General features: G+C 36.5%; 1 protein-coding gene and 2 pseudogenes across 2 annotated transcripts in view; 1 reads left to right on the top strand and 2 right to left on the bottom strand.

Annotated features, from left to right (window-relative positions):
- The window catches only part of COMMD1 (copper metabolism domain containing 1), a 183,906-nt gene that overhangs the window by 70,226 nt on the left and 87,282 nt on the right, over positions 1-26,398 (top strand). Inside the window, exons 1-2 of one of the 2 annotated variants that reach the window (XM_040623438.1) lie at positions 8,310-8,372; positions 19,018-19,299. In XM_040623438.1, the coding sequence (XP_040479372.1) occupies positions 19,036-19,299 (264 nt within the window). In that variant the 5' untranslated portion in view covers positions 8,310-8,372; positions 19,018-19,035. Of the gene's footprint in view, positions 1-8,309; positions 8,373-19,017; positions 19,300-26,398 lie in introns of those variants that run through there. The other variant, XM_008699910.2, reaches the window with a different exon arrangement.
- On the bottom strand, positions 11,205-18,085 carry LOC121100984 (annotated as a pseudogene).
- On the bottom strand, positions 24,108-24,861 carry LOC121101033 (annotated as a pseudogene).

The raw sequence follows: 26,398 nt of genomic DNA, 5'->3' as shown, positions 1-26,398 counted from the left end.
TTTCACCACCATCTTGGACTGACCCTTCCCTTCCCATGCCACCCCCCCCAACCAATCTTAGTGCTTCTTAAATAATGTACATTGAGGACTAGTTTTGTGTGTGTGTGTATGCATGTGTGGGGGGGTGTGTGTGTGCATGTGTGTGTTGTTTTTAAATATTTTTTCGATTTCTCACCAAAAATATAGAAAATTATAAGCTCTAGTTGTTTTATTAGATTAACTGACATAAAATTCATAAAATTACCATCACATTACCACAGAAGTTTTAAATGTTTACTATCCGTTTCTATAATCACATCATAAAGGACTGGTAATAAAGTTTGTGGGCTGGCATTGGTTTGCCAGTTGTACTTTGGGCATCATTGCTCTAGATTTTCTGGCAGATTGAGAAAGCCAAGGATGCTTTTGGTTAACACAGTAGATTGAATGCTATTCAAGGGCAGGTTCATATGTTATTTATCTTATTTGAGAGTTTAGGTCTGGGCCTGATAGGTGGTGGAAACTCAGTGATAGTGATTATATGGTGATAACTAAGTGATGTCATAAAACTGAATGGGCTAATACAAATTCTGCAAATATTCATAATTGAATTGTGACTAATTTAGGAGGGTTTCCATATCAGATTATCATCTTTTTCTTCAGGGATAAAGTAGTAAGCATCTGCCTTCGGCTCAGGTTATGATCCTGGGGTCCTCGGATGAAGCACATTGTGGGCTCCCTGCTCAGCAAGGAGTCTGCTTCTCCCTCTGCCTCTGTCCCTCCACCTGCCCGTACTTTCTCTCTCTCTCTCTCTCAAATAAAAAAATCTTTAAAAAAATAAAAATAAGAAAAATTTCAAGAGCTTTAGAAAATGCTAATATTTAAATTGTTTTTTAGACAGTTTCACTTGCTTTAGCTCATTATATAATTTTATTATAATTTCAGGAGATTATAGAAATTCAACTCTGTTCTTTTTACCTGATACTTGGTCTTTTATTGTGTAAGTATATATTTCTGACAGAAAAAATGCTGATGGAATAAATCAAGACAAGAAACATTCTCTTTAAGACCCTTTACTAACAGCTAATATTAATCATCTCTAGAGGCAAATTGCTTTAATTTTTCAAGGTCTTAATTCCTTTGTGCTAACAACTGGCAGCATTCTGTAGTTTATAGGCTTAACTACACATTTTATCAGCAAATTCTTGGAACCTTGACAGAACTGTTGACAAGTAAAGATTTGTTTTGGTTACCATGAGTAATTTCTATGGGGGTGAACTATTGTTAGTTCTTGGTAGCCTTCTATGCTTGTCAGTGTGTTTTCTTCAGAAGTGTTGATGAATTTAAATCTGCATGATGTGTTCCAGTTTACTTACTTAATGGAGATTAGGAGAGTGCATAGCTTTTTGAAATCCTTAATTACTGTTCCACTGAGTGGTTGGAGAAGCAAGTATTTATATTTCATATATTATCTTAATTAATAATCATTCTTTTTTTCTTAGACATGACCGTAGCCACTAAAGAAATAACTATCCTTTGTTCAGACAACTCACTTGCCATATTCCAGCAATATTTTTTTCCTTACAGTATTAAAAACCCAACATATAATATGACTGGTAGAAGACTTAGTTATTTACAGAGTGAGAATGTTAAATATACTATTTGTGGATGAGGATTTTCTGCTTTTTCTTTTTTTAAGTATGTATATGAGTTACCAGCAATGCTGACCATGACAAAGAAAATTTCTTATAATTAATTTTTTTTTTCATTACCTAAATTCAAGGTCATCTTGTACTTTGGTCAATAAGATACTTATCCTAGAAGTTTATTATTTATCTTTGACAATATTTTATCTAGTTCATTAAAAATAGCTGTAAGTTGTGAGATTACATTTATCACTTATGTTTGGTAAACTTTTAAAAAATAGTGCTTTGGGTCATTGAATTCACATTCCTAATATTTATTCTTCCTGATCATGAGACCCGAGATTTTTCTTTTTTCTTTTCTTTTCTTTTCTTTTCTTTTCTTTTCTTTTCTTTTCTCTTCTCTTCTCTTCTCTTCTCTTTTCTTTTCTTTTCCTTTCCTTTCTCTTCTCTTCTCTTCTTTTCTTTTTAAAGATTGTGTTTATTTGAGGAAGAGAGAGAGAAAGAGCAGGGAGCAGGGGGGAGGGGCAGAGGGAGATGGAGAGGGAGAAGCAGGCTTCCAGCTGAGCAGGGAGCCCCATGTGGGGTGGGATCCCAGGACCCTGGGATCATGACCTGAGCCAAAGGCAGACGCTTAACTGACTGAGCCCCCCCAGGTGCTCTAAGAACCATTCATATTAATCTAGATTTATTATATTTTTGATATGGAATAAAACTGGAGAAATTAATAATTCTTACATTATAATGACTACAGGCATGGTTAAAGTAAAAGAAATCTGGGCGCCTGGGTGGATCAGTCGGTGAAACGTCTGCCTTCAGCTCAGGTCAAGATCCTAGAGTCCTGGGATTAGAGTCCTGCATCAGGCTCCCTGTTTGGTGGGGAGTCTGCTTCTCCCTCTGCCCCTCACCCTGCTTTTGTTTCTCTCTCTCTCTCTGTCTTGTGTTTGCACTCTCTCTCAAATAAATAAATAAAATCTTAAAAAAAAATAAAGTAAAAGAAATCTCATTATCTAGGTAGAAAATGCTCATTAAAGAAAATTTGGGAAGTGCTAAAAATTTTTTTAAAAATTTAAAAACTGTAGGGGCGCCTGGGTGGCACAGTGGTTAAGCGTCTGCCTTTGGCTCAGGGCGTGATCCCGGCATTATGGGATCGAGCCCCACATCAGGCTCTTCTGCTATGAGCCTGCTTCTTCCTCTCCCACTCCCCCTGCTTGTGTTCCCTCTCTCGCTGGCTGTCTCTATCTCTGTCGAATAAATAAATAAAAAAATCTTTTTAAAAAAATTTAAAAACTCTAATTTTAACAGTGATAAAGACTTTGATATTTTTCTTTCCCTTTGTGTGTGAGTGCTGTGGGGGAAGAAAGGGAAGCAAGATGCCTCTTATCTTTTTTATATACTTTAAAACATTATAGGCTTGTATAGAATTCCACATGATTTATGTAGGTGCTTTGTCCTTAAGGAGGTGGAGCATAACTTCCTGTTCCTTAAGTGTGGGCCTCTCATAGTGACTCCTTCCAAAGAGGATAGTGTAGGAAGTTGGAAAAATTATTTTAGCGTGGTGAAACCTGACAAAATTACCTCATCCAGGTGTCATTAACCGTGATAATCCATGTTGATAGCATGTACCCTTGATAAGGTATGATGAGAATGGCAATTGACTTCTGTGGTCTTCCTCCCCAAAACCCATAACCCCAGTCTAACCATGAGAATATCATCAGGCAGATTCCAACTGAAGGGCACTCTGCAAAATAACTGACGAGTACTCCTCAAAAAAACTGTCAAGTTATCAAAAACAAGGAAAGTTTGAGAAACTATCACAGCCACTTGAACTTAAGGAGAAATGAGGACTAAATGCAATGTAGCTTGGAAGGGATCCTGGAACATTAAGAGGACATTAGGTCAAAACTAAGAAAGTACGGGGGGTACCTGGCTGTCTTGTCGGTAGAGCATGCAACTCTTGAACTCAGGGTTGTAAGTTTGAGATCCATGTTGGGTGTAGAGATTACTTAAAAATAAAATCTTAACAAAACAAAACAGAACAACTAAGTAACAAACTATGGAGCTGCCTGTCTGGCTTAGTTAGACGAGCACACGACTCTTGATCTCTGGGTTGTGAGTTCCAGTCCCACGTTGGGTGTAGAGATTACTAAAAAATGAACTTTAAAAAAAGCAACTAAGAAAGTATGACTATAGACTGTTGTTAATAATAACGTATTGGGGTGCTTGAGTGGTTCAGTTGGTTAAGCATCCGATTCTTGATTTTAGCTCAGGGCTTGATCTCAGTGTCGTTAGTTCAAGCCCCACGTTGGGCTCCATGCTTAAGAAATTTAAAAAAATTAAAATACTGGATCATTATTGGTTCATTAATTGCCATAAGTATACCATAGTAATGTAAGATGTTAATAAACCGGAAAATTGGTGTATTGAAACTGTCCTGTCTTCACAACTTTTTCTATTTTTAATCTAGAATTAAAGTTTTATTGAAACCATAACAAAGAAAGTTATAGATCCTATTAGAGCCCACTATTATGTCTCTAAGATTTCATTCTCCCTGTTCTCTGAAGTAATCAATACTCTGAGTTAAGTGTTTAACAATCTCATGCATGACTTTACAGTCTTACTACATGTTTTTTAAATTTATAGTATTCATCATCTAATAATTTCATATAAATAGCATCATACTTTATGTGTTTGTGTGCATTTGCCTTTTTTTGTTATTGTTCAGCATTCTGTGTTTGTACTCTATCCATGTTGATAGATATAATTCTAATTCATTGACTGAACTTTCTAAATGGAATCATACAGTCATGTATATTCTTTGTGTTTGACTTATTTTAGCATATCTAAAACTTATGTATATCTGTCAATCATTTTTTAAAAATAGACATTATTTTTTAAAGCAGTTTTAGGTTTACAGAAAAATTGAGTAGAATGTACAGAGAATTATTACTTTACATCCCCTCACACTCCTTCCCCATGCAATATCCCTTATTATTAGCATCTTGCATTAGTGTAGTATATTTGTTACAATTGATGAGCTGATGTTGATTACATTATTATTAATAAAGTTCATAGTTTGCATCAGAGTTCACTCCTTGTGTTGTACATTTTGTTGGTACATTCCATCTGTACAAACCTATAACAGCTTGTGTCCAGATTCTGTACAATATACAGCATAGTATTACTGCCTGAAAAATCCCTTGTGCCCACCTATTCATCCCTCTCCCTCTGAACCCACGGCAGCCACTGGTTTTTTACTGTGTCCATGGTTTTGCCTTTTCCAGAATGTCATATAATTGGAATCATAAAGTTTGTAGCTTTTTCATATTGGTTTCTTTCATTTGGTAATGTGCATTTAAGGTTCTTTTATGTTTTTTTCATAGCTTGATAGCTCTTTTTTAAAATTTATTTTTTATTTTAATAGACCTGAATAATATTCCATTTTCTGGGTGTACTGCAGTTTATCTAGCCATTCCCTTACTGAAGGACATTTTGATTGCTTCCAGGCTCTGGCAGTTATGATTAAAGCTGCTATAAATATCCATGTTTAAGTTTTTGTTTGAATATAAGCTTTTAATTCATTCGGTTAAATATCAAGGAGTGTGATTTCTCTATTGTATGGTAAGAATATGTTTAGTTTTGTAAGAAACTGCCAATGTCATCTAAAATGGATATTCCATTTTGCATTTCTACCTGTAACGAGTAAGATTTCTTGTTGTTCCATATCCTTGTCAGCATTTGTTGTTGCTTTTTCTGCATCTATTGATGTGAACATATAATTTTTCTTTTTTAGCCTGTTGATATGATGGATTATATTAATTGAATTTTGAATATTGAACCATCCTTGCATATCTGGCATAAATCCCAGTTGGTTTGGTTGTGGTATATAAATCTTTTTAGACATTATTGGATTTGATTTGCTAATAGGTTGTTGAGGATTTTTGTATTTATGTTCATGAGAGATATTAATTTGTGGTCGTTTTTCTTGTAACATCTTTGTCTGGTTTTGGTATTAGAATAATGCTTGTCTCATGGAATGAGTTTGGAAGTATTCCTTCTGCTTCTATTTTCTGAAAGAGTGTAGAGAATTGGTACAATTCTTTCTTTAAATGTTTGGTGAAACTCACCAGTAAACCGATCTGGACCTGGTACTTTCTGTTTTGGAAAGCTATTAATTATTGATTCCATTTCTTTAATAGACATAGGCCTATTCAGATGATTCATTTAGTTTTTGTAGATTGTCAATTTCCAGAAACTGTTCCGTTTCTTCCAGGTTATCAAATTTGTGGGCATATACTTGTTCATCATAGTCCTTTATTATCCTTTTAATGTTCATGGTGTCGGTAATAATGGCCTGTCTTTCTTTTCTAATGTTAGTAATTTATTTCTTCTCTTTTTTTTCCCTTAGTTTACCTGGCTAGAGGTTTATTAATTTTATTGATCTTTTTGAAGAACCAGCTTTTGGTTTAATTCATTTTCTCAGTTGATTTCCTGCTTCCAGTTTCATTGAGTTTTGCTCTAATTTTTATTATTTCTTTTCTACTGCTTACTTTGGATTAATTTGCTCTTCTTTTTCTAGTTTCCTAAAGTGAAAGTTTAGATTATTCATTCAGATTTTTCTTCTTTTCTAATATATGTTTTCAGTGCTTTAAATTTCTTTGTAACAGTTGCCTTCACTGCATCCCACAAATTTAGATATTTTCATTTTAAATTTGTTTAAAATATGTTAAAATTTCTTTTGGTATTTCTTTGACATATGTGTTATTTAAAAGTGTTATTTGGGGTACCTGGGTGGCTCAGTCGGTTAAGCGTCTGCCTTCGGCTCAGGTCATGATTCCAGGGTCCTGGAATCAAGCACCACGTCAGGCTCCCTGCTCAGCCGAGAGTCTGCTTGTCCCTCTTCTTCTGCCCCTACCCCCCTGCTTTAACGCTCTCTCTCTCTCTCATTTGTGCTCTCTCAAATAAATAAAATCTTAAAAAAAAATAAAAGTGTGTTATTTAATTTCCAACTATTTTGGGATTTTTCAGCTACCTTTCTGTTACTGATTTCTAGTTTAATTCCATTGTTGTCTAAGAGCAGACATGTATGATTTTTTTTTTAAAGATTATTTACTTATTTATATATTTGAGAACAAGAGAGCATGAGCTGGAGGTGGGGGATGGGCAGAGGAAGAGGGAGAAGCAGACTCCCTGCTCAACAGGGAGCCCAACACAGGCTCTCCCAAGATCCTGAGATCACAACCTCAGCTGAAGCCACCCAGGCACCCAAGACATGTATGATATCTATTCTTTTAAATGTATTAAGGTGTGTTGTATAGCTGAGAACGTAGTCTTTCTTGGTCAGTGTTCTCTGTGAGGTTGAGAAGAATGTGTATTGTGCTGTTGTTGGATGAAGTACTCTATAGATGTCAATTAGATCCAGTTGATAGTATTGTTTATTTAAACTGTGTTCTGCTTGCTGGATCTTTTAATTACCAATAGAGGGGTGTTTAATAGTCCCACTATAATAGTGGATTCATCTATTTCTCTTTGCAATTGTAGCAGTTTTCATACCATATGTGTTTTACACCAATTTAAAGACTGAGACTGTTAGAGTAGATGAAAAAAACAAGACCTAACTATATGTTGTCTATAAGAAACCCGTTTTAAGTATGACACATATTGATTAAAAGCGAAAAGATGGGGGAGGATATACCATGATAACTCTAATCAAATGAAAACTGGAGTGGTTTTATTAATTTCAGATAAAGCAGAGTTTATTTATTTATTTTTTAAGATTTTATTTATTTATTTGACAGAGGGAGAGCGAGCCTGAGCAGGGGAAGCGGCAGGCATAGGGAGAGGGAGAAGCAAATTCTCCCCTTGAGTAGGGAGCCCAATGCAGGACTCGATCCCAGGACCCTGCAATCATGATCTGAGCTGAAGGCAGATGCTTAACCTACTAAGCCACCCAGTCGCCCCTAAAGCAGAGTTTAGAGCAAGGAAAATTGGTATGGATAAAGAGAGACATTACATAATGATAAAGGGGTCAGATCTTCAAGAAGATGTTTAGGACATCTTCCTCAACATGTATGCACCCAGCAGCACATTGTCAAAATACATGAAGCAGAAAGTGGTAGAAATGCAAGGAGAAATAGACAAATCCGCTATTGTAGTTGGGAGACTTCAACACCCTGCTCTTCATAATAGACAGATCCAACAGGCAGAAGATCAATAAGGACATAGTTGAACCGAACAGGTCAATCAGTTAACTAGATCTAATTGACACTGATAGATTGTCTTGGTCGGGGGAGGGGAGGAGAGATGAAGAGGTAGAACACAATAGTTACGGCTGTGTAACTATTCTGTGTGATATATAAGGGTGGATACATGTTGTTTATACCTTAGACAAAACTTATAGAATGTACGAGAATGAACCCTAATGTAATCTGTAGACTTTGGTTAATAATGATGTGTCAGTATTATTTATCCATTGTAACAAAGTACCACGCTGATGTGGATATTGATGGTAGGGAAAGCTATATGTGCAGGGGTGGAGGGATTGTGGGTATGCGGGAACTCTACTTTTTGGTTAATTTTGCTGTGAATCTAAAACTGCTCTAAAAACTAAAGTTACTTAGTTAAAAATGAGAAAAGTACATGTGGAACCTAGTAGTTTCTAAAGGTGTTTTCTGTATTCTTTTTCAGAGAGGCTTCCATTTTTATTGAAAAACCAGAGGCAGAAGTGTGTCATTGAAGCATTCATATTAGGTGATAATATGGAATCACTTTGCTCTGATATGTGAAGTTTACATTGTATGAAAATATATATCTCACTAAATACCATCTATCTGTGTTTGTTTTCAGCACCTAGCCTTTGTTTGAAATACCACTCTAATAAACTAGAAACTTAATGGAAAAGCTATGTTTTGTCTACCAAAGAATAATAGGAATTCTCTGTGGTTTATCTTTAGTGCCAACTGTAAATACTCCTGCTTTCAAGCAGGAAGAAGATATTAATGATCGTTTATAAGTATTAAATTACAATGGTTTGCTTTAGGACTAAAATGCTTTGGGGTTGATTAATGCTTTGGGGTTGATTAATATCAAAGTTTCCCATTTTCAAATATTAGCCTTTTAATTTTAATTAGTTAAATAAGTAATATACTTGATACTTAATGAGCAGCTTACTAAAAAAGGCATCATTATCTTGAGTTCAGTTGATTATTCATTATTTATTATTTTATTTTTTGATTTAAATTTTATTTTATTTAAAGATTTATTTATTTATTTTAGAGAGCATGAGCAGGAGGAGCAGAGAGGAAGGGATAAAGAATCTCAAGCAATCTCTGCACTGAGCACAGAGCTGGATGCAGGGCTCAGTCTCATGACCCTGAGATCATGACTTGAGCCGAAACCAAGAGTCAGATGCTTAACTGACTGTGTACCCCCCAAGCACCCCTTTCATTTATTTATTAAAACGTAGCAGTCATTTCTTTAGGTAATGAATCTGAACTTTAGGCAAAACTCAGAGGAGAAGGCTCTCTTCATAAGGTGTCTACTCAACTGGAGGCTATATGATCCACTTCCCAAAATGCATGGTTAACTGGCTATTTGGTGCTGGCTGTTGGCTGGAAGCTTAGTGATAGGCTGAGGGCTGAAGGCCAGAGTCCTTATGAAGTAGTGTCTAAGCTCCTTACAGCGTAGTGCCTGGGTTATACAAGCAAGCCTCTTACAGGGGATAAAACAGAAGTTGCCAGTTTCTTAAAACCTGAGCCAGAAAATTGACACAGCATCACTCTGCTGTGATGTTTTTTGAACTTGCTTTTTCTTTTTTTTAAGGACTTTAATTTTTATAGTAGTTTCAGATTCACAGCAAAATTGAGCAGAAAGTATAGACTTTCCATATGCCCCCGGCCCCACATATGCACAGCCCCCCCAACAATCAATATCTTGCACCAGAGCTGTGCACTTGTTACAGTGGATGTTGTTACAACATCACCCAAAGTCCATAGTTTAGGGTTCACTCTTGTTGTTGTACATTTAATGGATTTTGGCAAATGTATAATGATATATATCTACCATTATGTTATCATATAGAAAGTTTCACTGCCCTAAAAATCCTCTGTGTTCTGTTTATCCCTTCCTTTCCCCCCAACCCCTGGCAACCATGATCTTTTTAATGTCTTTATAGTTTTACCTTTTCCAGAATGTCATATACAGTTCATCCTTGAACAACAAGGGTTTAAACTGTGTGGGTCTACTTACATGCAGATTTTGTACAGTACTGTAAATGTGTTTGCTCTTCCTTAGGATTTTAATAACATTTTCTTTTCTCTACCTTACTTTATTGTATGAATATGGTACATATAGTACATATAACACACAAAATACGTGTTAATTGATTGTTTATGTTATTGGGAAGGTAAGGCTTCCAGTCAGCTTAAGGCTATTAGTAGTTAAGTTTTTAGGGAATCAAAAGTTATATGTGGATTTTCGATTGTGCTGGGGATGTCAGTGCCCCTAACCCCTGTGTTATCGAGGGGTCAGCTTTAGTTGGAATTGCCATGACCTTTGGAGAAGCAGTCATACAACCCATATTCAAGGGGTTGGGATATAGACTCTTTAACTTTCAGTGGGAGAGGGATCAAAGAATTTTGTAGCCAAGTTTTTAAATTGTCATATTCTATATTTCTATATTGTACATAAAGAAACCCAGGTGCAACAAGACTAAAAGATTTTCCTAAGGTCAAATGAGTAAAGACCAGGTTTTTTGGAGTCCAGATTCACTCATTCGTCATATATTTACTACTATGTGGCAGTCGCTATGCTAGGACCCAGAGATTGAATATAAACAAGTGGGGCAAGGTCTTTGCCCTCTAGAAGTGCGTACATGTTAGAGCGAGGTATGGGCCTGGCAGTTCCCCTACGTTGTGATAAATACCTCTAGTTTACTGTGCAGTCTACAAAGTAACATCTGTATTAAAGCCTGAAAAAAAAGGTAGTGTCAACAAAAGGGGTTGAAGGAACAGCAGCTAAGATGTTCTAGGCAGAAAGAACAACATAGGCAAAGATCCAGAGGATAGCGATAGAACAGCAGTTTTATGAGCTAAAATAAGTTCAGTATGGATGGAGGGAGGTCGAATGGGTGGAGGATTATAATAGGTAGGGGAAGATGAAGAGACATGAAGTTAGGTACAGGAGGTACTGGTTTATGATTCACCTTGTAAACCGTATTGAAGAATTAGTACTGAAATCTGGAAGCTAGAGAAGTCTTTACAGGTTTTTTTAATTAAGCTTTTTATTTAGCGATAATTACAGATTCATATGCAGCTGTAAGAAATGGTAGAGATATTCTTGTACACTTGAGCACTTCCCTCAGTGGTAACCTCCTGCAAAACTATAGTACTTTTGGGGGTGCCTGGGTGGGTCAGGTTGTGATCCCAGGGTCCTGAGATCGAGCCCCACATCAGGCTCCCTGCTCTGTGGGGAGTCTGCTTCTCCCTCTCTCTCTGACCCTCCTCCTGCTTGTGCTCTTGCTCAGTCTCTCTCAAATGAATAAATAAAAGATCTAAAAAGAACCCCCACTATGGTACTATATTGACATTGATTCAGTCAGGATATAGAACTTTCCTTTACCAGTAGGATAGCCACATTCATTTTCCTCCCACCCATCCTCACCCCTTCCTTTGTTTTCAAACAACTGGTAATCAATTTATTAAAATAGTTGATATAAGTATCTGAAGTGGTGACTTCAATCTTGACTCCTGGCTAAATACTGATGGAAGTCATCTATTTAACAATTTCAGAAGGACTGTGTGAGTCAGTGAGTCACTTATGGCTCCTCATCTTAAAAAAAAAATCATCTTAGACTCTTCAGCCCAAGGAGTTTTTCTTCTACAGATTCTTAGAGTTGTTGTAGGCATCTGAACTGGTCCTTTTTTTCTTTGAGCATACACCTTATCCAGAGATTTTACACTGTGACTGGTTAGGGTAATTCTAATTTGGTGTAGCAACACCTCCAGCTCCACTGGTAGCTTTCTAGTATCTTTTCAAAACCATGGCTGTGATGTGGCTTCCTGACCAACTTGTTCTTGGACAAGAGTGAACAGTGGTGAGTCAGTAGCAGGAGGCTGTGGACCTGAGCTCTGCTGTAGCTGTGACCATGTCTTTCTCAAACAGCCCTCACTTCTTTTTTAACTCCTTTTTAACCCCTGACAACCACTAATCTGTTTTCCATTTCTGTAATTTTGTCCTTTCAAAAATATTACATACATGAAATAATACAGTGTATAACCTTTCCTGATTGGCCTTTTTCATTCAGTATAATTCTCTGGGAATTCATGCAGATTGTGGTATCAGTGGTCCAGTTCCTTTTTATTGCAGAGAAGTATTCCATGGTATGGATGTATCATAGTTTATCTAACAATTTACCTGTTGAAGGACATCTAGTTTATTTCTAATTTTTGGGTATTACAAATAAAGCTGCTGGAAACATTTGTGTATTATAGCTTTTTCTGTGGACGCAAGTCCTCCTTTCTATAGGATAAATTCCCAGAAATACTATTGCTAGGTCATATGGTAATTGCATGTTTCATTTCTTTAGTAAATTGACAGACTTTTTCACTGTGTGTGTACCATTTTACATTCCTACCAGCAATGTATGAGTGATCCAATTTCTCTGTATGCCTGGCAGCATTTGGTCTTGTCACTGTTTTCAAATTGTAACCATTCTAATTCATTGTGGTTTTATTTATTTTGTTTAAATATTATTTTTTAAAAATAATGTCTACACCCATTATGGGGCTTGAACTCACAACCCTGAGATCAAGAGTCAAATGCTCTACCAACTGAGCCAGCCATGTATGTGTGTGTGTGTGTGTGTGTGTGTGTGTGTGTATATATATATATATGTTTCTTTTCTCTGAAGTAGCCACGAATAACTTGGCATGGGTTTACTTCTCTTCTCCTCTTTCTTACTACCTAACTTTTTGTGTTCATTTGAAATTTCAGTTTCAGATTTATAATTATTAAGTTTTAACATTTAAAAATTGTTTTTGGATCATCATGTTCCAATCAAATATATCTTTAGCATAATGCTGATCTGTGTAGACTAGGAGACCAGCAGTTTCTTTAAGCTGCCTACTATCAGTGACATAATGTGGTGACACTCAGTGATTATATTCTAGCAGCAGCAGTTTTGCCAATAATATTAGTATGTTGGTTTACATTTTTAATTTTTACTCAAATTCTCCCTTTCCTCTGATTTCGTAGCCTAAATTACCTTTGGCTCAGAGCCCCTAGTTTAGCAAGGCTAGATTAGGCAAACAAATCAACACTTTGGGATTATTTTTTATCTTTATCTAGGAATTTATGGCTTGTGATATACGTGACAGGATTTTGTAAAGAAGTTGTTACCTTTAAATAAATAATTCTAGACTTTATGTTGATCTGCAGCATTTGTTATTTTTGGTTTAAAAAGTTGTTGATATGGTTGTGAGTGCTTTTTCAAACATGAATTGTTGTGTTAGATGCTGTAATTGTGGAGAGATTATAGACCCTGCCCTCACAGATTAGAATCTGTTCGGTGAAATTACTTGTAAACAGATAATTTCATTACATTGAGGTAAGTGTGATGACAGAGATATTAGGGCATTTCTGGAATAGAAAGGGGCCCTTACCTCTCTAGGGGAGAAGGAATATTGGAGAAGCCATGCTTGAAATGAGTCTTGAATAGTGAATAGGAGTTAATCTGGTGAAAGACATTTAATCTGATGGAAGTTAATGTAATGGAAGGACATTTCAAGCAGTTAGAATAACGGACAAAGACACAAAGAAGTAGCGTGTTGGGATTTCTAGTAGGGGAATTTCAAACAGGTTAGTGCTGTGTGAATGACAAGTCGGGGAAGCAGGAAGCTGTAAGATATGAGGCAGTGGTTCTCAAACCTATTATGTCCAGTGTTTCCTTTCTATAGTAAATTTTTTTTAAGGTTTTATTTATTTACTTAGAGAGGATGAGCGGAGGGGCAGGGAAGAGGGAGAGGGAGAAGCAGACTCCCCACTGAGCAGAGAGAGCCTGATACAGGGCTCGATCCCAAGATCATGACCTGAGCCGAAGGCAGACTCTTAACCGACTGAGCCACCCAGGTGCCCTATAGTAAATATTTTCTAATGCCACTTTATTTACTCTTAAATAGAATTTATGTATAATTATAATTCATATATGATAAAACTAATGTGCATAATTTCTAACATGACATAAATCTAATATAAAGTCAATTATAAGAAAATAATTTGAATAACGTATTTTAAAATGTAAATGTTCAAGCATTACTGCATTAGAACGTATAGTGAATCAGATACTTGTACCTATATGTAGAATCCCTGTGAGTGTGCAACAGTAAACACAGACTTATATAGATGTGTTGATAATTCAGATATTTTAACCAGTATTGCCATTGGTAATGAGATTTTCCAAAATGTTCAACCTGTTTGTAAAGTTCTGACCAAACTGAAGTACAAATTATATTACTTCATTCCTGTAAAATTTGGTGTTTATTAAAACTGCAAAATATTTTTTTAAGAAAAAAGATTAATTTCTAGGTTCGGGTAATTATAAACAGGTTTTTCCACATAATGTTAGATGGGACGTTACCAAGTCACGTGGGGTACGAGTCAGTCTGTTTTGTGGGATGTCCTTGAGCAGGGATTGGTAAACTATATCCCAGAGTCACACTGCCTATTTTTGTATAGCTCATGAGCTAAGAATCTTAGGTTTGTATATTTTTAGAGTTGGACCAAAAAAAAAAAAAAAAGAGAGAGAGAGAGAGAGAGAAATATATAATAACACCTTTACAGAAAGTTTGCCAACTCATTTTCTCGAGCATTATAGGTTGCCTAGCATTCCTCGGTCCTGCTCACTAGATGCCAATAGCACTCCAATCACTATGGAACTAAACACAGCTCCAGCATTTTTCAGGTGACTCTGGAGGGCAGTACTACCTTGTTGAGGACCACTACCCTAGATGATCAGTTTTCAATATTTTATTCCTCTGTGACATACTTAACAGATAGCAATATGCATGATTTATTCTGATGTAGTTTTCTTGTGTTTGTAATTTTCTTTTTCTTCTATTGAAGGAAACAATTAAAATGAGGCAAGAATTGTTAATATAAAGTTAACCTTGAAAACCCTCCAATTTATATTTATAAAAATAAATCTTTACAAAATTTAATCCTTTTACTACTAATAATAACATTATTTGTAACTTATAACTTAACACAGGAAGTTTTACAATTGATAACCACTCTAGCAGGTAATAGCCAACTCTTGGAAACCTTAACACAGGGAAGTGATAGTATCCTATTGACATTTTATTTATTTATTTTCTTTTTAAAAGATTTTATCTATCTATCTATCTATCTATCTATCTATCTATCTATCNGAGTGTGAGGAAGAGCAGAGGGGAGGGACAAGTAGGCTCTGTGCTGAGTGCCGAGCCCGAAGTGGAGCTCGATCTCACAACCCTGAGACCATGACCTCAGCCAAAATTAAGAGTCGGAGGCTTAACTGACTGACTCACCCAGGCAACCTGACATTTTAGGTAGATTACTTTGGTGAGGTATAGAAGATAGACTTGAGGAGGTACAAGGTAGAAGCCTAGTGTAGGTATAAGAGATGATTGCTCCCAAGTACTCAACACTGGGTAGTAGGGACAGAACAGAAGGGACACATTATTATTATTTCAAATATAAGAATCAATAGAAGTTGATGAGTAAAATGTTGTAGGCTTAGTTCTTAACCTTTGCTGCTCATTAGAATTATTTGGGAAGCTTTTAAACAATGCCAATGTCTAGGCCCTGTTTTAGAATTTTTAGAAATCACATTTCTGGGGTAGAGTCTGGGCATTGATATTTTAAAGATGTAGCTCATGGGGCGCCTTGGTGGCACAGTTGGTTAAGCATCATACTCTTGGTTCCAGCTCGGGTCATGAACTCAGGGTCATGGGATTGAGCTCCACATGGGGCTCCATGCTCAACGTGGAGTCTGCTTAAGATTCTTCCCTCTTCCTCTGCCCCCCCCCACTCACTCGCGTGCTCTCTCTCTCTCTCAAATAAATAAGTAGATCTTAAAAAAAAAAACAAAATGTACCTCCTGATTCTAATGTGCAGCCAGTGTTGAGAACCACTAGTTCAAGTTGTGGAGGAGGGGGAAGAATCAGGAATAAGTGAGTACCAGGCTGCCAACTGAGGCTACTGGTAGATTGAGGTGGCATGCCTTGAACAGTGTCTGTTCCATGGTAGCTATTCAGATATCTCTTGAATAAATGAAAATTGATGGTTTTGAACTTGAACCACAGTCATTTCCTTATTTAATTTCTGATTATTCTAAATTTGGATGAATTGACCCCAGTTCAATGTATTATTGACTGGGACCCAACCAGAATAAATTCTGTCACAGGTGAGGTTATATCAAAATAGACAACTTCATATGATTTTAGGAAAAGAATGTATGAATCATCTATGTTGCGATGTGATATTGTGAAGCAAAGTGCTGGTAGAAATAATTTGACTTAATTATAGTATATTATATGAATCAATGTTTCTATTGAATGGCTTAGGTAGAGAATTTGGGTCCCCATACCTGGTAAATAGGCAGGCATTCAATAAATGTTTATTGAATTATACCATGAAATAGCTTTATCAGAAAGTTGTTATATTTATCATACAGGTTTTTTTTTTTACATTAATTGAAGGACGAAAGGCAGTATGTTTGTCTGTCAGCCGCCGTCCTACTTCCTCTACGTATACTTTACCTATACACTGTCTTCCTTTACACTCCTTTGCTTTCACTGCTACTGCCCAAATTTAGTCAGAACTGTTGGTTTTAAATGTTAGAAATATAACTTAAACTATCTTGAATAGTAAATCAATTTTTTGGTACCTGAACGTGGAAAGGATGCTGAGATAGCATACAGAATTGAAGGAAGGTTTACAGGAACCAGGGCCTTGGGGATTATAGAGCAGGGATATCACTCCTTTAGAACTCACTCTCAATTCTGCTTGACTTCATTCTTTTTATTGCAGTCAGGCCTCTGCCAAAAGATCAAAGAGAGCAGTCTGCATCCTAGCCTCATATTCTTCTGATACCATAACCCCAAGAGGCAAGACCATTTCTTCTCCTGCTCTAAATTGGGAGATTGATTTGGATCAGCTGTTGTGTCCAGAGAAAGGAAGATGCTGTGATTTGTCTGGTTGGGAGCTCATGCCAACCCCAGTGGCCAGGGGAGGATAAGGATATACCAAAGAAGAAGCAAGGAAAATCTTGTTTTGTGACCAAACCGTGAACAGTCGGTGTCCTCTCCAAGGCTCCATTGCCATAGACCTTTGATGATTTTCCACTTCAGTTTATATAGCAGCTTACTGTTCTCAAACAGCAATGGTGGGGTGCCTGGTGGCTCAGTTGGTTAAGCGTCTGCCTTGGGCTCAGGTCATGATCCCAGAGTCCCAGGATCGAGCCCTGTGTCGGGCTACCTGCTCAGCAGGGAATCTGCTTCTCCCTCTCCCTCTGTTCCTCCTCTGCTCATGCTCTCTCTCTCTCTCATGCTCTCTCAAATAAATAAATAAAATCATTAAAAAAAAACAGCAATGGCAATTAAATTTTGAAAATATATGGAGAAATGTAAAATAGTGTACAATTTCAGAATAGTATTGTGAATGAGCTATTTGATTGAAAATGGACTTACACATGGGGCGCCTGGGTGGCTCAGTCGTTAAGATCTGCCTTCATCTCAGGGCGTGATCCCAGAGTCCTGGGATCGAACCCCACATTCGGCTCTCTGCTCTGCTGGGAAGCCTGCTTCTTCCTCTCCCACTCCCCCTGCTTGTGTTCCCTCTCTCGCTGGCTATCTCTCTCTCTCTCTGTCAAATAAATAAATAAAATCTTAAAAAAAAAAAAAAGATGGACTTACACAGCTAAAATAATGCATTTAAACACTTTGTGCTTCTATGGACAAGGTACAGTTACAGTATATCAAACCAAGCCTGGCTATAAGGCATTGTGAAATTACGTAAGATTTCATCAGAGGATGAATTAATTTATTTTCTTGTTTCATTATTTAGTTTGAATTTATTTATTTGTTTTTTATTATTTCCCACCATGGAACTCAATATTTAAGAATTATATTCTAGTTATTGGTATAAAATTTGAGTGACATGGAATTTTTAACAAGTAGCTTTTCTGATACTTGATATTTGTAAAAAGAATATTTTGTTCTTTTTTGTTGTTGTTGAAAAATACTTTATTGCTAAAAAATGCTAACCATCATCTGAACTTTCAACAAGTTGTAATATTTTTGCTGGTGGAGGGTTTATTTTTTTTTAACATATAATGTATTATTTATTTCAGGGATATAGGTCTGTGATTCATCAGACTTACACAATACACAGCTCTCACCACCACACATACCCTTTCCAATATCCATAATCCAGCCACTCCATCCCTCTCACCTGCCTCCACTCCAGCAACCCTCAGTTTGTTTCCCGAGATTAAGAGTCACTTATGGTTTGTCTCCCTCTCTGGTTTCGTTTTGTTTTATTTTTCCTCTCTTCCTCTATGATCCCTGCCTTATTTCTCAAATTCCACATATCAGTGAGATCATATGATAATTGTCTTTCTCTGATTGAGTTACTTCGTTTAGCATAATACCCTGTAGTTCCATCCACGCCGTTGCAAATGGCAAGATTTCATTTTTTAATGGCTGCGTAATATTCCCTTGTGTGTGTGTGTGTGTGTGTGTGTGTGTGTGTGTACACACACCACATCTTCTTTATCCATTCATCTGTTGATGGACATCTGGGCTCTTTCCATAGTTTGGCTATTGTGGACATTGCTGCTATAAACATTGGGGTGCATGTGCCCCTTCGGATTACTACATTTGTATCTTTGAGGTATACCCGGTAGTGCGATTGCTGGGTCATAGGGTAGCTCTATTTTCAACCTTTTGAGGAACTTCCATACTGTTTTCCAGAGTGGCTACATCAGCTTGCATTCCAACACTGACAGTGTAGGAGTGTTCCTCTTTCTCCACATCCTCGCCAACATCTGTCATTTCCTGACTTGTTCATTTTAGCCATTCTGACTGGTGTGAGGTGGTATCTCTTCATGGTTTTGGTTTGTATTTCCCTGATGCTGAGTGATGTTGAGCACTTTTTCATGTGTCTGTTCGCCATTTGGATGTCTTCTTTGCTATTTTTGTTCTTTTAAAGAGCTTATTCTCATTACTGTCTTTGATGACCCTTTTTGAAAGCTTATTCAGTGATTAATAATCATTCAAAAATATGATCTGTAGTTAAGAAGCTATCTTTTTCTAGTTATTTACCAAATTCAAATTTATTACTTTTTCTGTCATTACAGTCTATTGCATCTGCAGACATGGATTTCAACCAACTGGAGGCATTCTTGACTGCTCAAACCAAAAAGCAAGGCGGGATCACATCTGACCAAGCTGCTGTCATTTCCAAATTCTGGAAGAGCCATAAGACAAAAATTCGAGAGAGCCTCATGAACCAGAGCCGTTGGGACAGTGGGCTTCGGGGCCTGAGTTGGAGAGTTGATGGCAAATCGCAGTCAAGGCATTCAGCTCAGATACACACCCCTGTTGCTATAATGGAGCTGGAAATAGGGAAAAGTGGACAGGTAATTTCCTTTTGTAAACTATATCTCTCATTACATGCTTTAGCTATATATTCAGATTGATTTTATGTAACAGTCTTCTTTGCAGAGATAATAAGAATAATAAGAAAAGACCCTGTTTCTTAGAATCCCTTTTCAGAGATGGAATCATCTGAAAATTTGGATATTCCCAGTTTTGGATAGAATCTGGAAACCAGCCTTATGGGCCTGGCAGCTATCTCAGAAGTACAAAATGGGTCATTGAGGTGATTGCGCAGAAGCTGGCTACTATCCCATTTTGGTTAGATCTCAGAATTCTTGGCATTTGGTCAGAATCTTTAAAGCAATAATAGAGATGCTAAATAAAGAGCAGAAATTGAGATTAAACAACACAGAACAAAACTGTCTCACCCAGTCATCTTTATTGGCAGTGTATCTTAATTACAGTAATGTATTTGTTCCTAAAGACCCTAAGTGTGCTATCTCTGTCCTTGAGCCCACAAATAATTTTTAATTTGATCTTGATTATTTACAAAACAGTTTCTCTTTTTCTTGCAGTTTCCATAGTTATTATGGCAGATAATTTTGGCATCTATATTGTTTTCTTGAACTCATTCAGTTTGTGCCTCAGATGACTGCCAGATCAGACTTTTAATGACCTGGTGTATGCCTTTTGGGAAAAGAAAAAAAAAGGAAAAAGCAGCAACCCATAATTAGGAAGAGGAAACCCAGATCACTGAATGAGCTAACCAGATTTATTTTCAGATAAATAATCAAATAAGTGCTTCTATTACATCCTATAATAGAAATTTATTTTTCTTCTATTGATAAGAGCATTTTTTTAGCTGTCACTTTCCCTCACATATTCCTTTCTTAAGTTTCTTAGGATTTTTCAGTGTTTATGGTTCCATAATGATTTTAGTTTTAATTTAAAAGGTAATTCCTTTAAAAAATAATTCTTCTTCAAAATACATTTGGAAAATCTTTTATACGTTATTGTAAAATAGTGCTTTTGCCTTTATTGACTTTGGTTTGTCTGACCCTAAAGTCCATTCTCTTAACCATTGTCATAAATGGCCTTCTTCCAACTGTTCCTAGACCAAAAATCTGACAGATTAGAAAGGTGTGATAGGTATACTTGGATATCCAAGTTTCACTAGCCATTTGTATAGGCTATTCATTGTTTATTTGGCAGTCGTGATTATTTCATTTTGTCTTTAACTATTTGTCATTTGGGCAGGAATATGAAAACATGCATATCTATTTTAAGATGTTCCTAGAAAGTTGTTATAATACTTCTAAACTTGTTATTTTCCTATTATTTCTTGAACTCAGGTTTATAAGGTGCCTTTTGATTTTAGTAACTTACACATCATCTGGATTTATTGGGTATCACCACAGGGATTTTTAAATCTACTTTAAAATCTTTAAAATTTTTTCTTTGATCTTGTTACCCAAAGTGGCATTCAACTGTTTGTTTGGTTGGTTTTTTTAAGTGTAGAATGATTTTGCCAACAGTAAATCTAAACATCACTATAAATAATTTGTTGGCAAGCTTCAGGGACATTTTGTGATCAATTAGAAAAAATTGGTAAATTTTTTTTTAAGTGGCCAGGTAGTTTATGCTTGACAACCATATAGTTTCTGTTGTAAGTACGCAACTTTGTTGTTGTAGCTCAGAAGCAACAACAGACAATATGTAAATAAATGGACATTGACGTTTCTAGAAAGTTTAACTATCACAATGTAATGAACAGGCCTTAGAAGTCAGAGAGTCCTTAAGCACTTATCTGAAGAATTACACAGGTGAAGTAGTATATCCCCATTTTCTAGAGAAGGTATTTGAGATATAAGATATGATTTCCTTTAGACAGAGGTAATATGTGATAAAATTAAAACTAAAATGGAGATCACTAAATTGATTTTCTCCAAAAACCATTGACACCAACATTTAGGAGCCAAAAAGACATGTTCATTAATACAATATGATAGTCAACAGCATTGATATTGAAATTGCTCTTTAACCCACAAAATGCAAATATATTCTTAAATCAAGAAAAGTTGTAAAGAAAGAAGTAAACAATAATACATCCTAGGCTGGCAATAAAATATACAGCCCAGATCCTACAGGAAATGTTTTTGTGAGACCTGGATCCTTGGTTAGTACTTCTGTCAGCCTCTAAGTGAATATTATTTATGAAGTACTCCACTATGTCAAATTTCCAGTTTCTAGAACATCTGTTGGCAATAAAGTCAAAGTTATTTTCTTATGTATACATTGAATAAATTTGTGAGAGAATTAATGATTCTACGATACTGAGAGGTTGCTCCCAAGAATGACCAACTTTTTTGAACTCTGTGGTATGTGTGTGTGTTGTGTGTGTGTGTGTAGTGTGTGTGTATGCATATGTGTGTATTGATATACCCCAAAGTAACTAAATTACTGTCTTCAGTTTATGTCATTTTAAATCAGTTGTTCTAAGTGATGGCTGCACATAAGAATTAGCTTGTGAGGCTTTAAAATTTTTCATGCTTAGGATGGTGTTGAGACCAATTAAATAAGAATCTGTGGGGATGGGACCTGGGTATCAGTATGCATTAAAATTAGTGATTCCAGTATTCATTCAGAGTTGAGAACCACTGTGTTAAAGGTAGCCAGACAATGTGATTTGAAGTGTAAATAGAGCTTGGTATCAAATTTTTACAGTGAGAATTCAGTATATGTTGGCATAATGTTCAGAGTGCTTGAGGACTATCTTCAGGAACTAGATGTGGTAGCGTTGGGTTTTTGTCTTCCCTTCTCTATTTAAATTGCTTTCTCCTGCTAGTTTGTCTGTGTTACTTATTTCTTTGGTCCAAAAGGTACATTTGGTGATCAATGGCCAAGTACATACATTGACTTTTTTCTATTAACACAATGTAATATACTTTTGGAAGATGAGGAAACCAAAGTAATAGAGAACTAACTGAAGCAGTATACGTTTATAGAAATCTACAGAGCTAGAGAATATGAGTATGAAGTAGTGACCTAATTACTTTTCTTAGAGTGAATGTTTTCAACAGAAAAAAAAAGTTTGCAAGAATAAAACATGAATTCAATGGTGAAAGTACACAGAAAACATTTCATGTACAAAGGAAAGAACATCAAGTGCTTTACTTGTACCATTGAGGTCCTATCATATTTGGTCATAAATCACTGAGGGTCCCCAAGCCTTGAGAACTATTGGAATCTGGCATGTGTCTTTAGGAAAGTTTTATTGTTTAACATACTCAATTAACTCCATGTTCTGTTTTTCTTTTCTGGAACTTAATTATCAGAGAATGTTTTCTTTTTTAAGTAGTAACTTTTGGGGGGATGATTTATGTTTAGTGGAGTCTCATTTTTGGTTATTTCTTTTTTAGAGACTGAATTTTGGTATTTTATAAACATGTGTCAGTTTTTTCTTTTGTGACTTTTTTTTTTTTTTTTAGAGTTTATTTATTTTTGTTAGTAATCTCTACACCCAGTATCGGGCTCAAACTCACAACCCTGAGATCAGGAGTTGCAAGCTCTTCTGACTGAGCCAGCTAGGCATCTCTCTTTTGTGACTTCTTGTTTTTCAAGACCAGTAAGCCATTTTGTGAAGAAACATTTAGTAATAAATTGTTCCTCTTATCTTCCACCAAATTTTTCTTTCGTATACATTTTGAGGTACCCTGCCTGTAGAAATCAGAAATATAAAGCTCTGTTTCTTTTTTGCCTTTTAAAAAAATGGCTAATGTTACTGCCTTTTCTAGACTAGGGTTTAGTGTACCAAGCACTCCTCTAGGTTTGGGTGTGTTTTCAGCAGACATAGGAAAGAAAATAGAGTCTGCCTTTACTGATCTGATTTTTTTTTCTGGCCAACTCATCATATATTCAATTCTGTCATTTATGTGCAGTTAGATAACAGAAATATCCAATGATATGCTCACTCTAATTTACAGAACCAGGACCAGTTTAGACTCTGGATTAAAAGACCAGCACTTTGTCTGAAGGATAAGTAAGCATCTAATCTCAAAGGAAAGTATTCACTTATATTTAATCTCCATAATTCCGGGGCGCCTGGGTGGTGCAGTCGTTAAGCATCTGCCTTCAGCTCAGGGCGTGATCCCTGCGTTCTGGGATCGAGCCCCACATCAGGCTTCTCCGCTAGGAGCCTGCTTCTTCCTCTCCTACTCCGCCTGCTTGTGTTCCCTCTCTCGCTGGCTGTCTCTCTCTGTCAAAATAAATAAATAAAATCTTTAAAAAAATAATAATCTTCATAATTCCTTCTTAAACTAAATATACTGGGGCACCTGGGTGGCTCAGTTGGTTAAGCGTCTGCCTTTGGTACAGGTCATGAACTAAGGATTCTGGGATCGAGCCCCACATCAGGCTCCCTGCTCCGTGGGGAGTCTGCTTCTCCTTCTTCCTCTGCCACTCCCCTGCCTTGCTCGTGCTCTTTCTCTTTCAAATAAATAAATCTTAAAAAAAAATAAAATAAAACTAAATATACTGATCTCCTTGTGTAATTATGCCCAATGAGGAGTAAGAACCTGCTAAAACCTATGATTAATAATCAATTTATTTTTTTGGAGAATTCACATTTATTTAATAATTGTTGTGATACAACATGGAATTTCTGAATTCCAGATAAATAAATTTCACTTTACAAACATTTGATCTGTTACTTTTTTTTGTTTTTTTGAAGATTTTATTTATTTGTCAGAGAGAAAAAAAGAGCACAAGCAGGGGGAGCCACAGGCAGAGGGAGAAGCAGGCTCTCTGCTGAGCAGGGAGCCTGATGTGGGACTCGATCCCAGGAACCCAGGATCATGACCTGACCTGAAGACAGACACTTAACTGACTGAGCCACCCAGGCATCCCTGATCTGTTACTTTTTAGTACCAACAGGCTTAGTAACAGTCTCAAGTTGACCTGGCAAGGGATGACAGCCTCCCCTCCCCTGCCCTTCAGTCTGCTTAATAACAAGTCCTTTCCTTCTTCTGTCACTTTCGCAGGGGATGGCCTACTGTTCTCCTTTCTGTATAGTCTGGGCAAACTGACTGGTGATAGCAAGAGTAGTGTCAATGAAGTGGTCCACACAGCTAGAGAGACAATTTTCAGTGGGAGAGTCTAGACTATTCCCTGGCTTCTCCACGTGTTTATCTCAGCATAGCTCCCAGATGTGATACACCTGTGCAGTGAACTGCTTGCACCTTCCGTTGTTTGGCTGCTACCAGGTGCTGCAACTCTGCTTCATCTGCCTCACCCAGGTCTGCCATTATCCTCCTTGAGCTTGGGCAATTGATGACCAGTTTATTATTATTATTAACAACTGAGCTTTGTTATGCACTACTGTAGCTTCACCAGCTTGAGCAGTGCCACCTCAACTCCCTGCTTTGTGTCATAGGAAAAGAAGCAAAGATTAAAACACATACACCCATATTCTGACACTCTTNCTCACTTACACAGACACACATGTACATACATACATTTTATGTGTGTGTATATAAATATATGGAGATATATAAGGATAGGGGCACCTGGATGGCTAAGTCAGGTGTCCAACTCTTGATTTTGGTTCAGGTCATGATCTCGGGGTCATGGGATCAAGCCCCACTTGAGGCTCTGCGCTTGATGCGGAGTCTGCTTGAGATTCTCTCCTGCTCCCTCTGCCCCTTCCGCTCATGCTTAATACATACATACATACATAAAATCTTTTTTAAAAATGAAATATAAGGATAGAATATAGAGCGTAATCAAAATGCCATTGTTTTTATCAATGCTCAATCATTGCCTTACTCCAAGTAGCTACCAAGGTGAGCTTAGCTGTCTCATTTGGTTATATAAGCTGTAATGGTTGGCCTATTTCTGATAATTCTTGTATTTAAGCTTGTTTTCATTTTTAGCAATGTAGTAAAGGATAGCTTCCGCAGAAATTAGTGAAGGTAATGTAATAAACAAACCATGCTTTGTCCTAGGGATTGATGAAATTTAACAGTTTGGGGATTATCAAATCAGTTTAGAATGCTTTTTTTAAAATAAAATTTTCATTTTATATCTTGTATCAGGTTTAGAACATGGAGTTTATTTAAACTTTAGTTATGAATGGGCCAGCCCCTTTTTGGAGCTCTAAGGTGTGTTTCATAATGGTTTGTGTTCTAAAGTTGAGGTCCTAAATTTACAGTTCCAAGATATCATGTATAGAAGACAATGCCTAAAGTCTATAACATGCAGAAAAGAAAAAGAATAAGAAATTTTGTCCCCTTGAAAGCCATTGTGATTTTTACTGTGTTCATGTTTGCTAAAAAACAAACATGGAGATCCAAAACTTAATATTTAAATTCTGACTAACTCTGGATTTAGCTATTCCTTGTACAGAAGGAAATGTTTACCAAAACAGGAAAAAAAAAAGATGCAAAAAAAGCTTTTAACATTATAAATTAAAATGGATAGTTACATAACAGAATAGGATATAGTTAATGGGGGAAAATGTAAGTTTAAAGTGGTCATCTAGTTATGAAAGATTAAAATTAGAATTATTCAGTAATTGATAATTTACCAGTTGAAAAGTAGACATTTTTTTTTTTTTTAAAGATTTTATTTATTTATTTGACAGTGAGAGACAACCAGCGAGAGAGGGAACACAAGCAGGGGGAGTGGGAGAGGAAGAAGCAGGCTCATAGCGGAAGAGCCTGATGTGGGGCTCGATCCCAGAACGCCGGGATCACGCCCTGAGCCGAAAGTAGACGCTTAACTGCTGTGCCACCCAGGTGCCCCGAAAAGTAGACATTTTGAGTATGTTGTAAATATTATACATCGTATTGTATAGTAAGTGGTATTTCATATTTTTGATTGTTAAATATTAGTTTGCTCTATTAATAATGTAGTACTTGGTTTTCTTAGCCAAGTCATTGTTTAAAAATTTATATAATGTTTTGCATTTATTTTGGTTTTAAGTAACAGCCTTTTGAGATTGCAGTTCCTTGACCCATGAGCAATATTTGACATACTTGAGTTCTCTTTTCTTTGAAACACTCATCCTTCCAGGATACCACATTTGCCTGATTTTCCTCATAGCTCTCTAGTCTGCTCTTTTCTTTCCCCTTTTTAAATCTC

The sequence above is a fragment of the Ursus maritimus genome, unplaced genomic scaffold (genome assembly GCF_017311325.1).
Source record: "Ursus maritimus isolate PB19 unplaced genomic scaffold, ASM1731132v1 scaffold_6, whole genome shotgun sequence".
Classification (NCBI taxonomy): Eukaryota; Metazoa; Chordata; class Mammalia; order Carnivora; family Ursidae; genus Ursus; species Ursus maritimus.
Note: the sequence above shows the minus strand (reverse complement) of the source record. Positions and strands in the feature narration are given on the sequence as shown.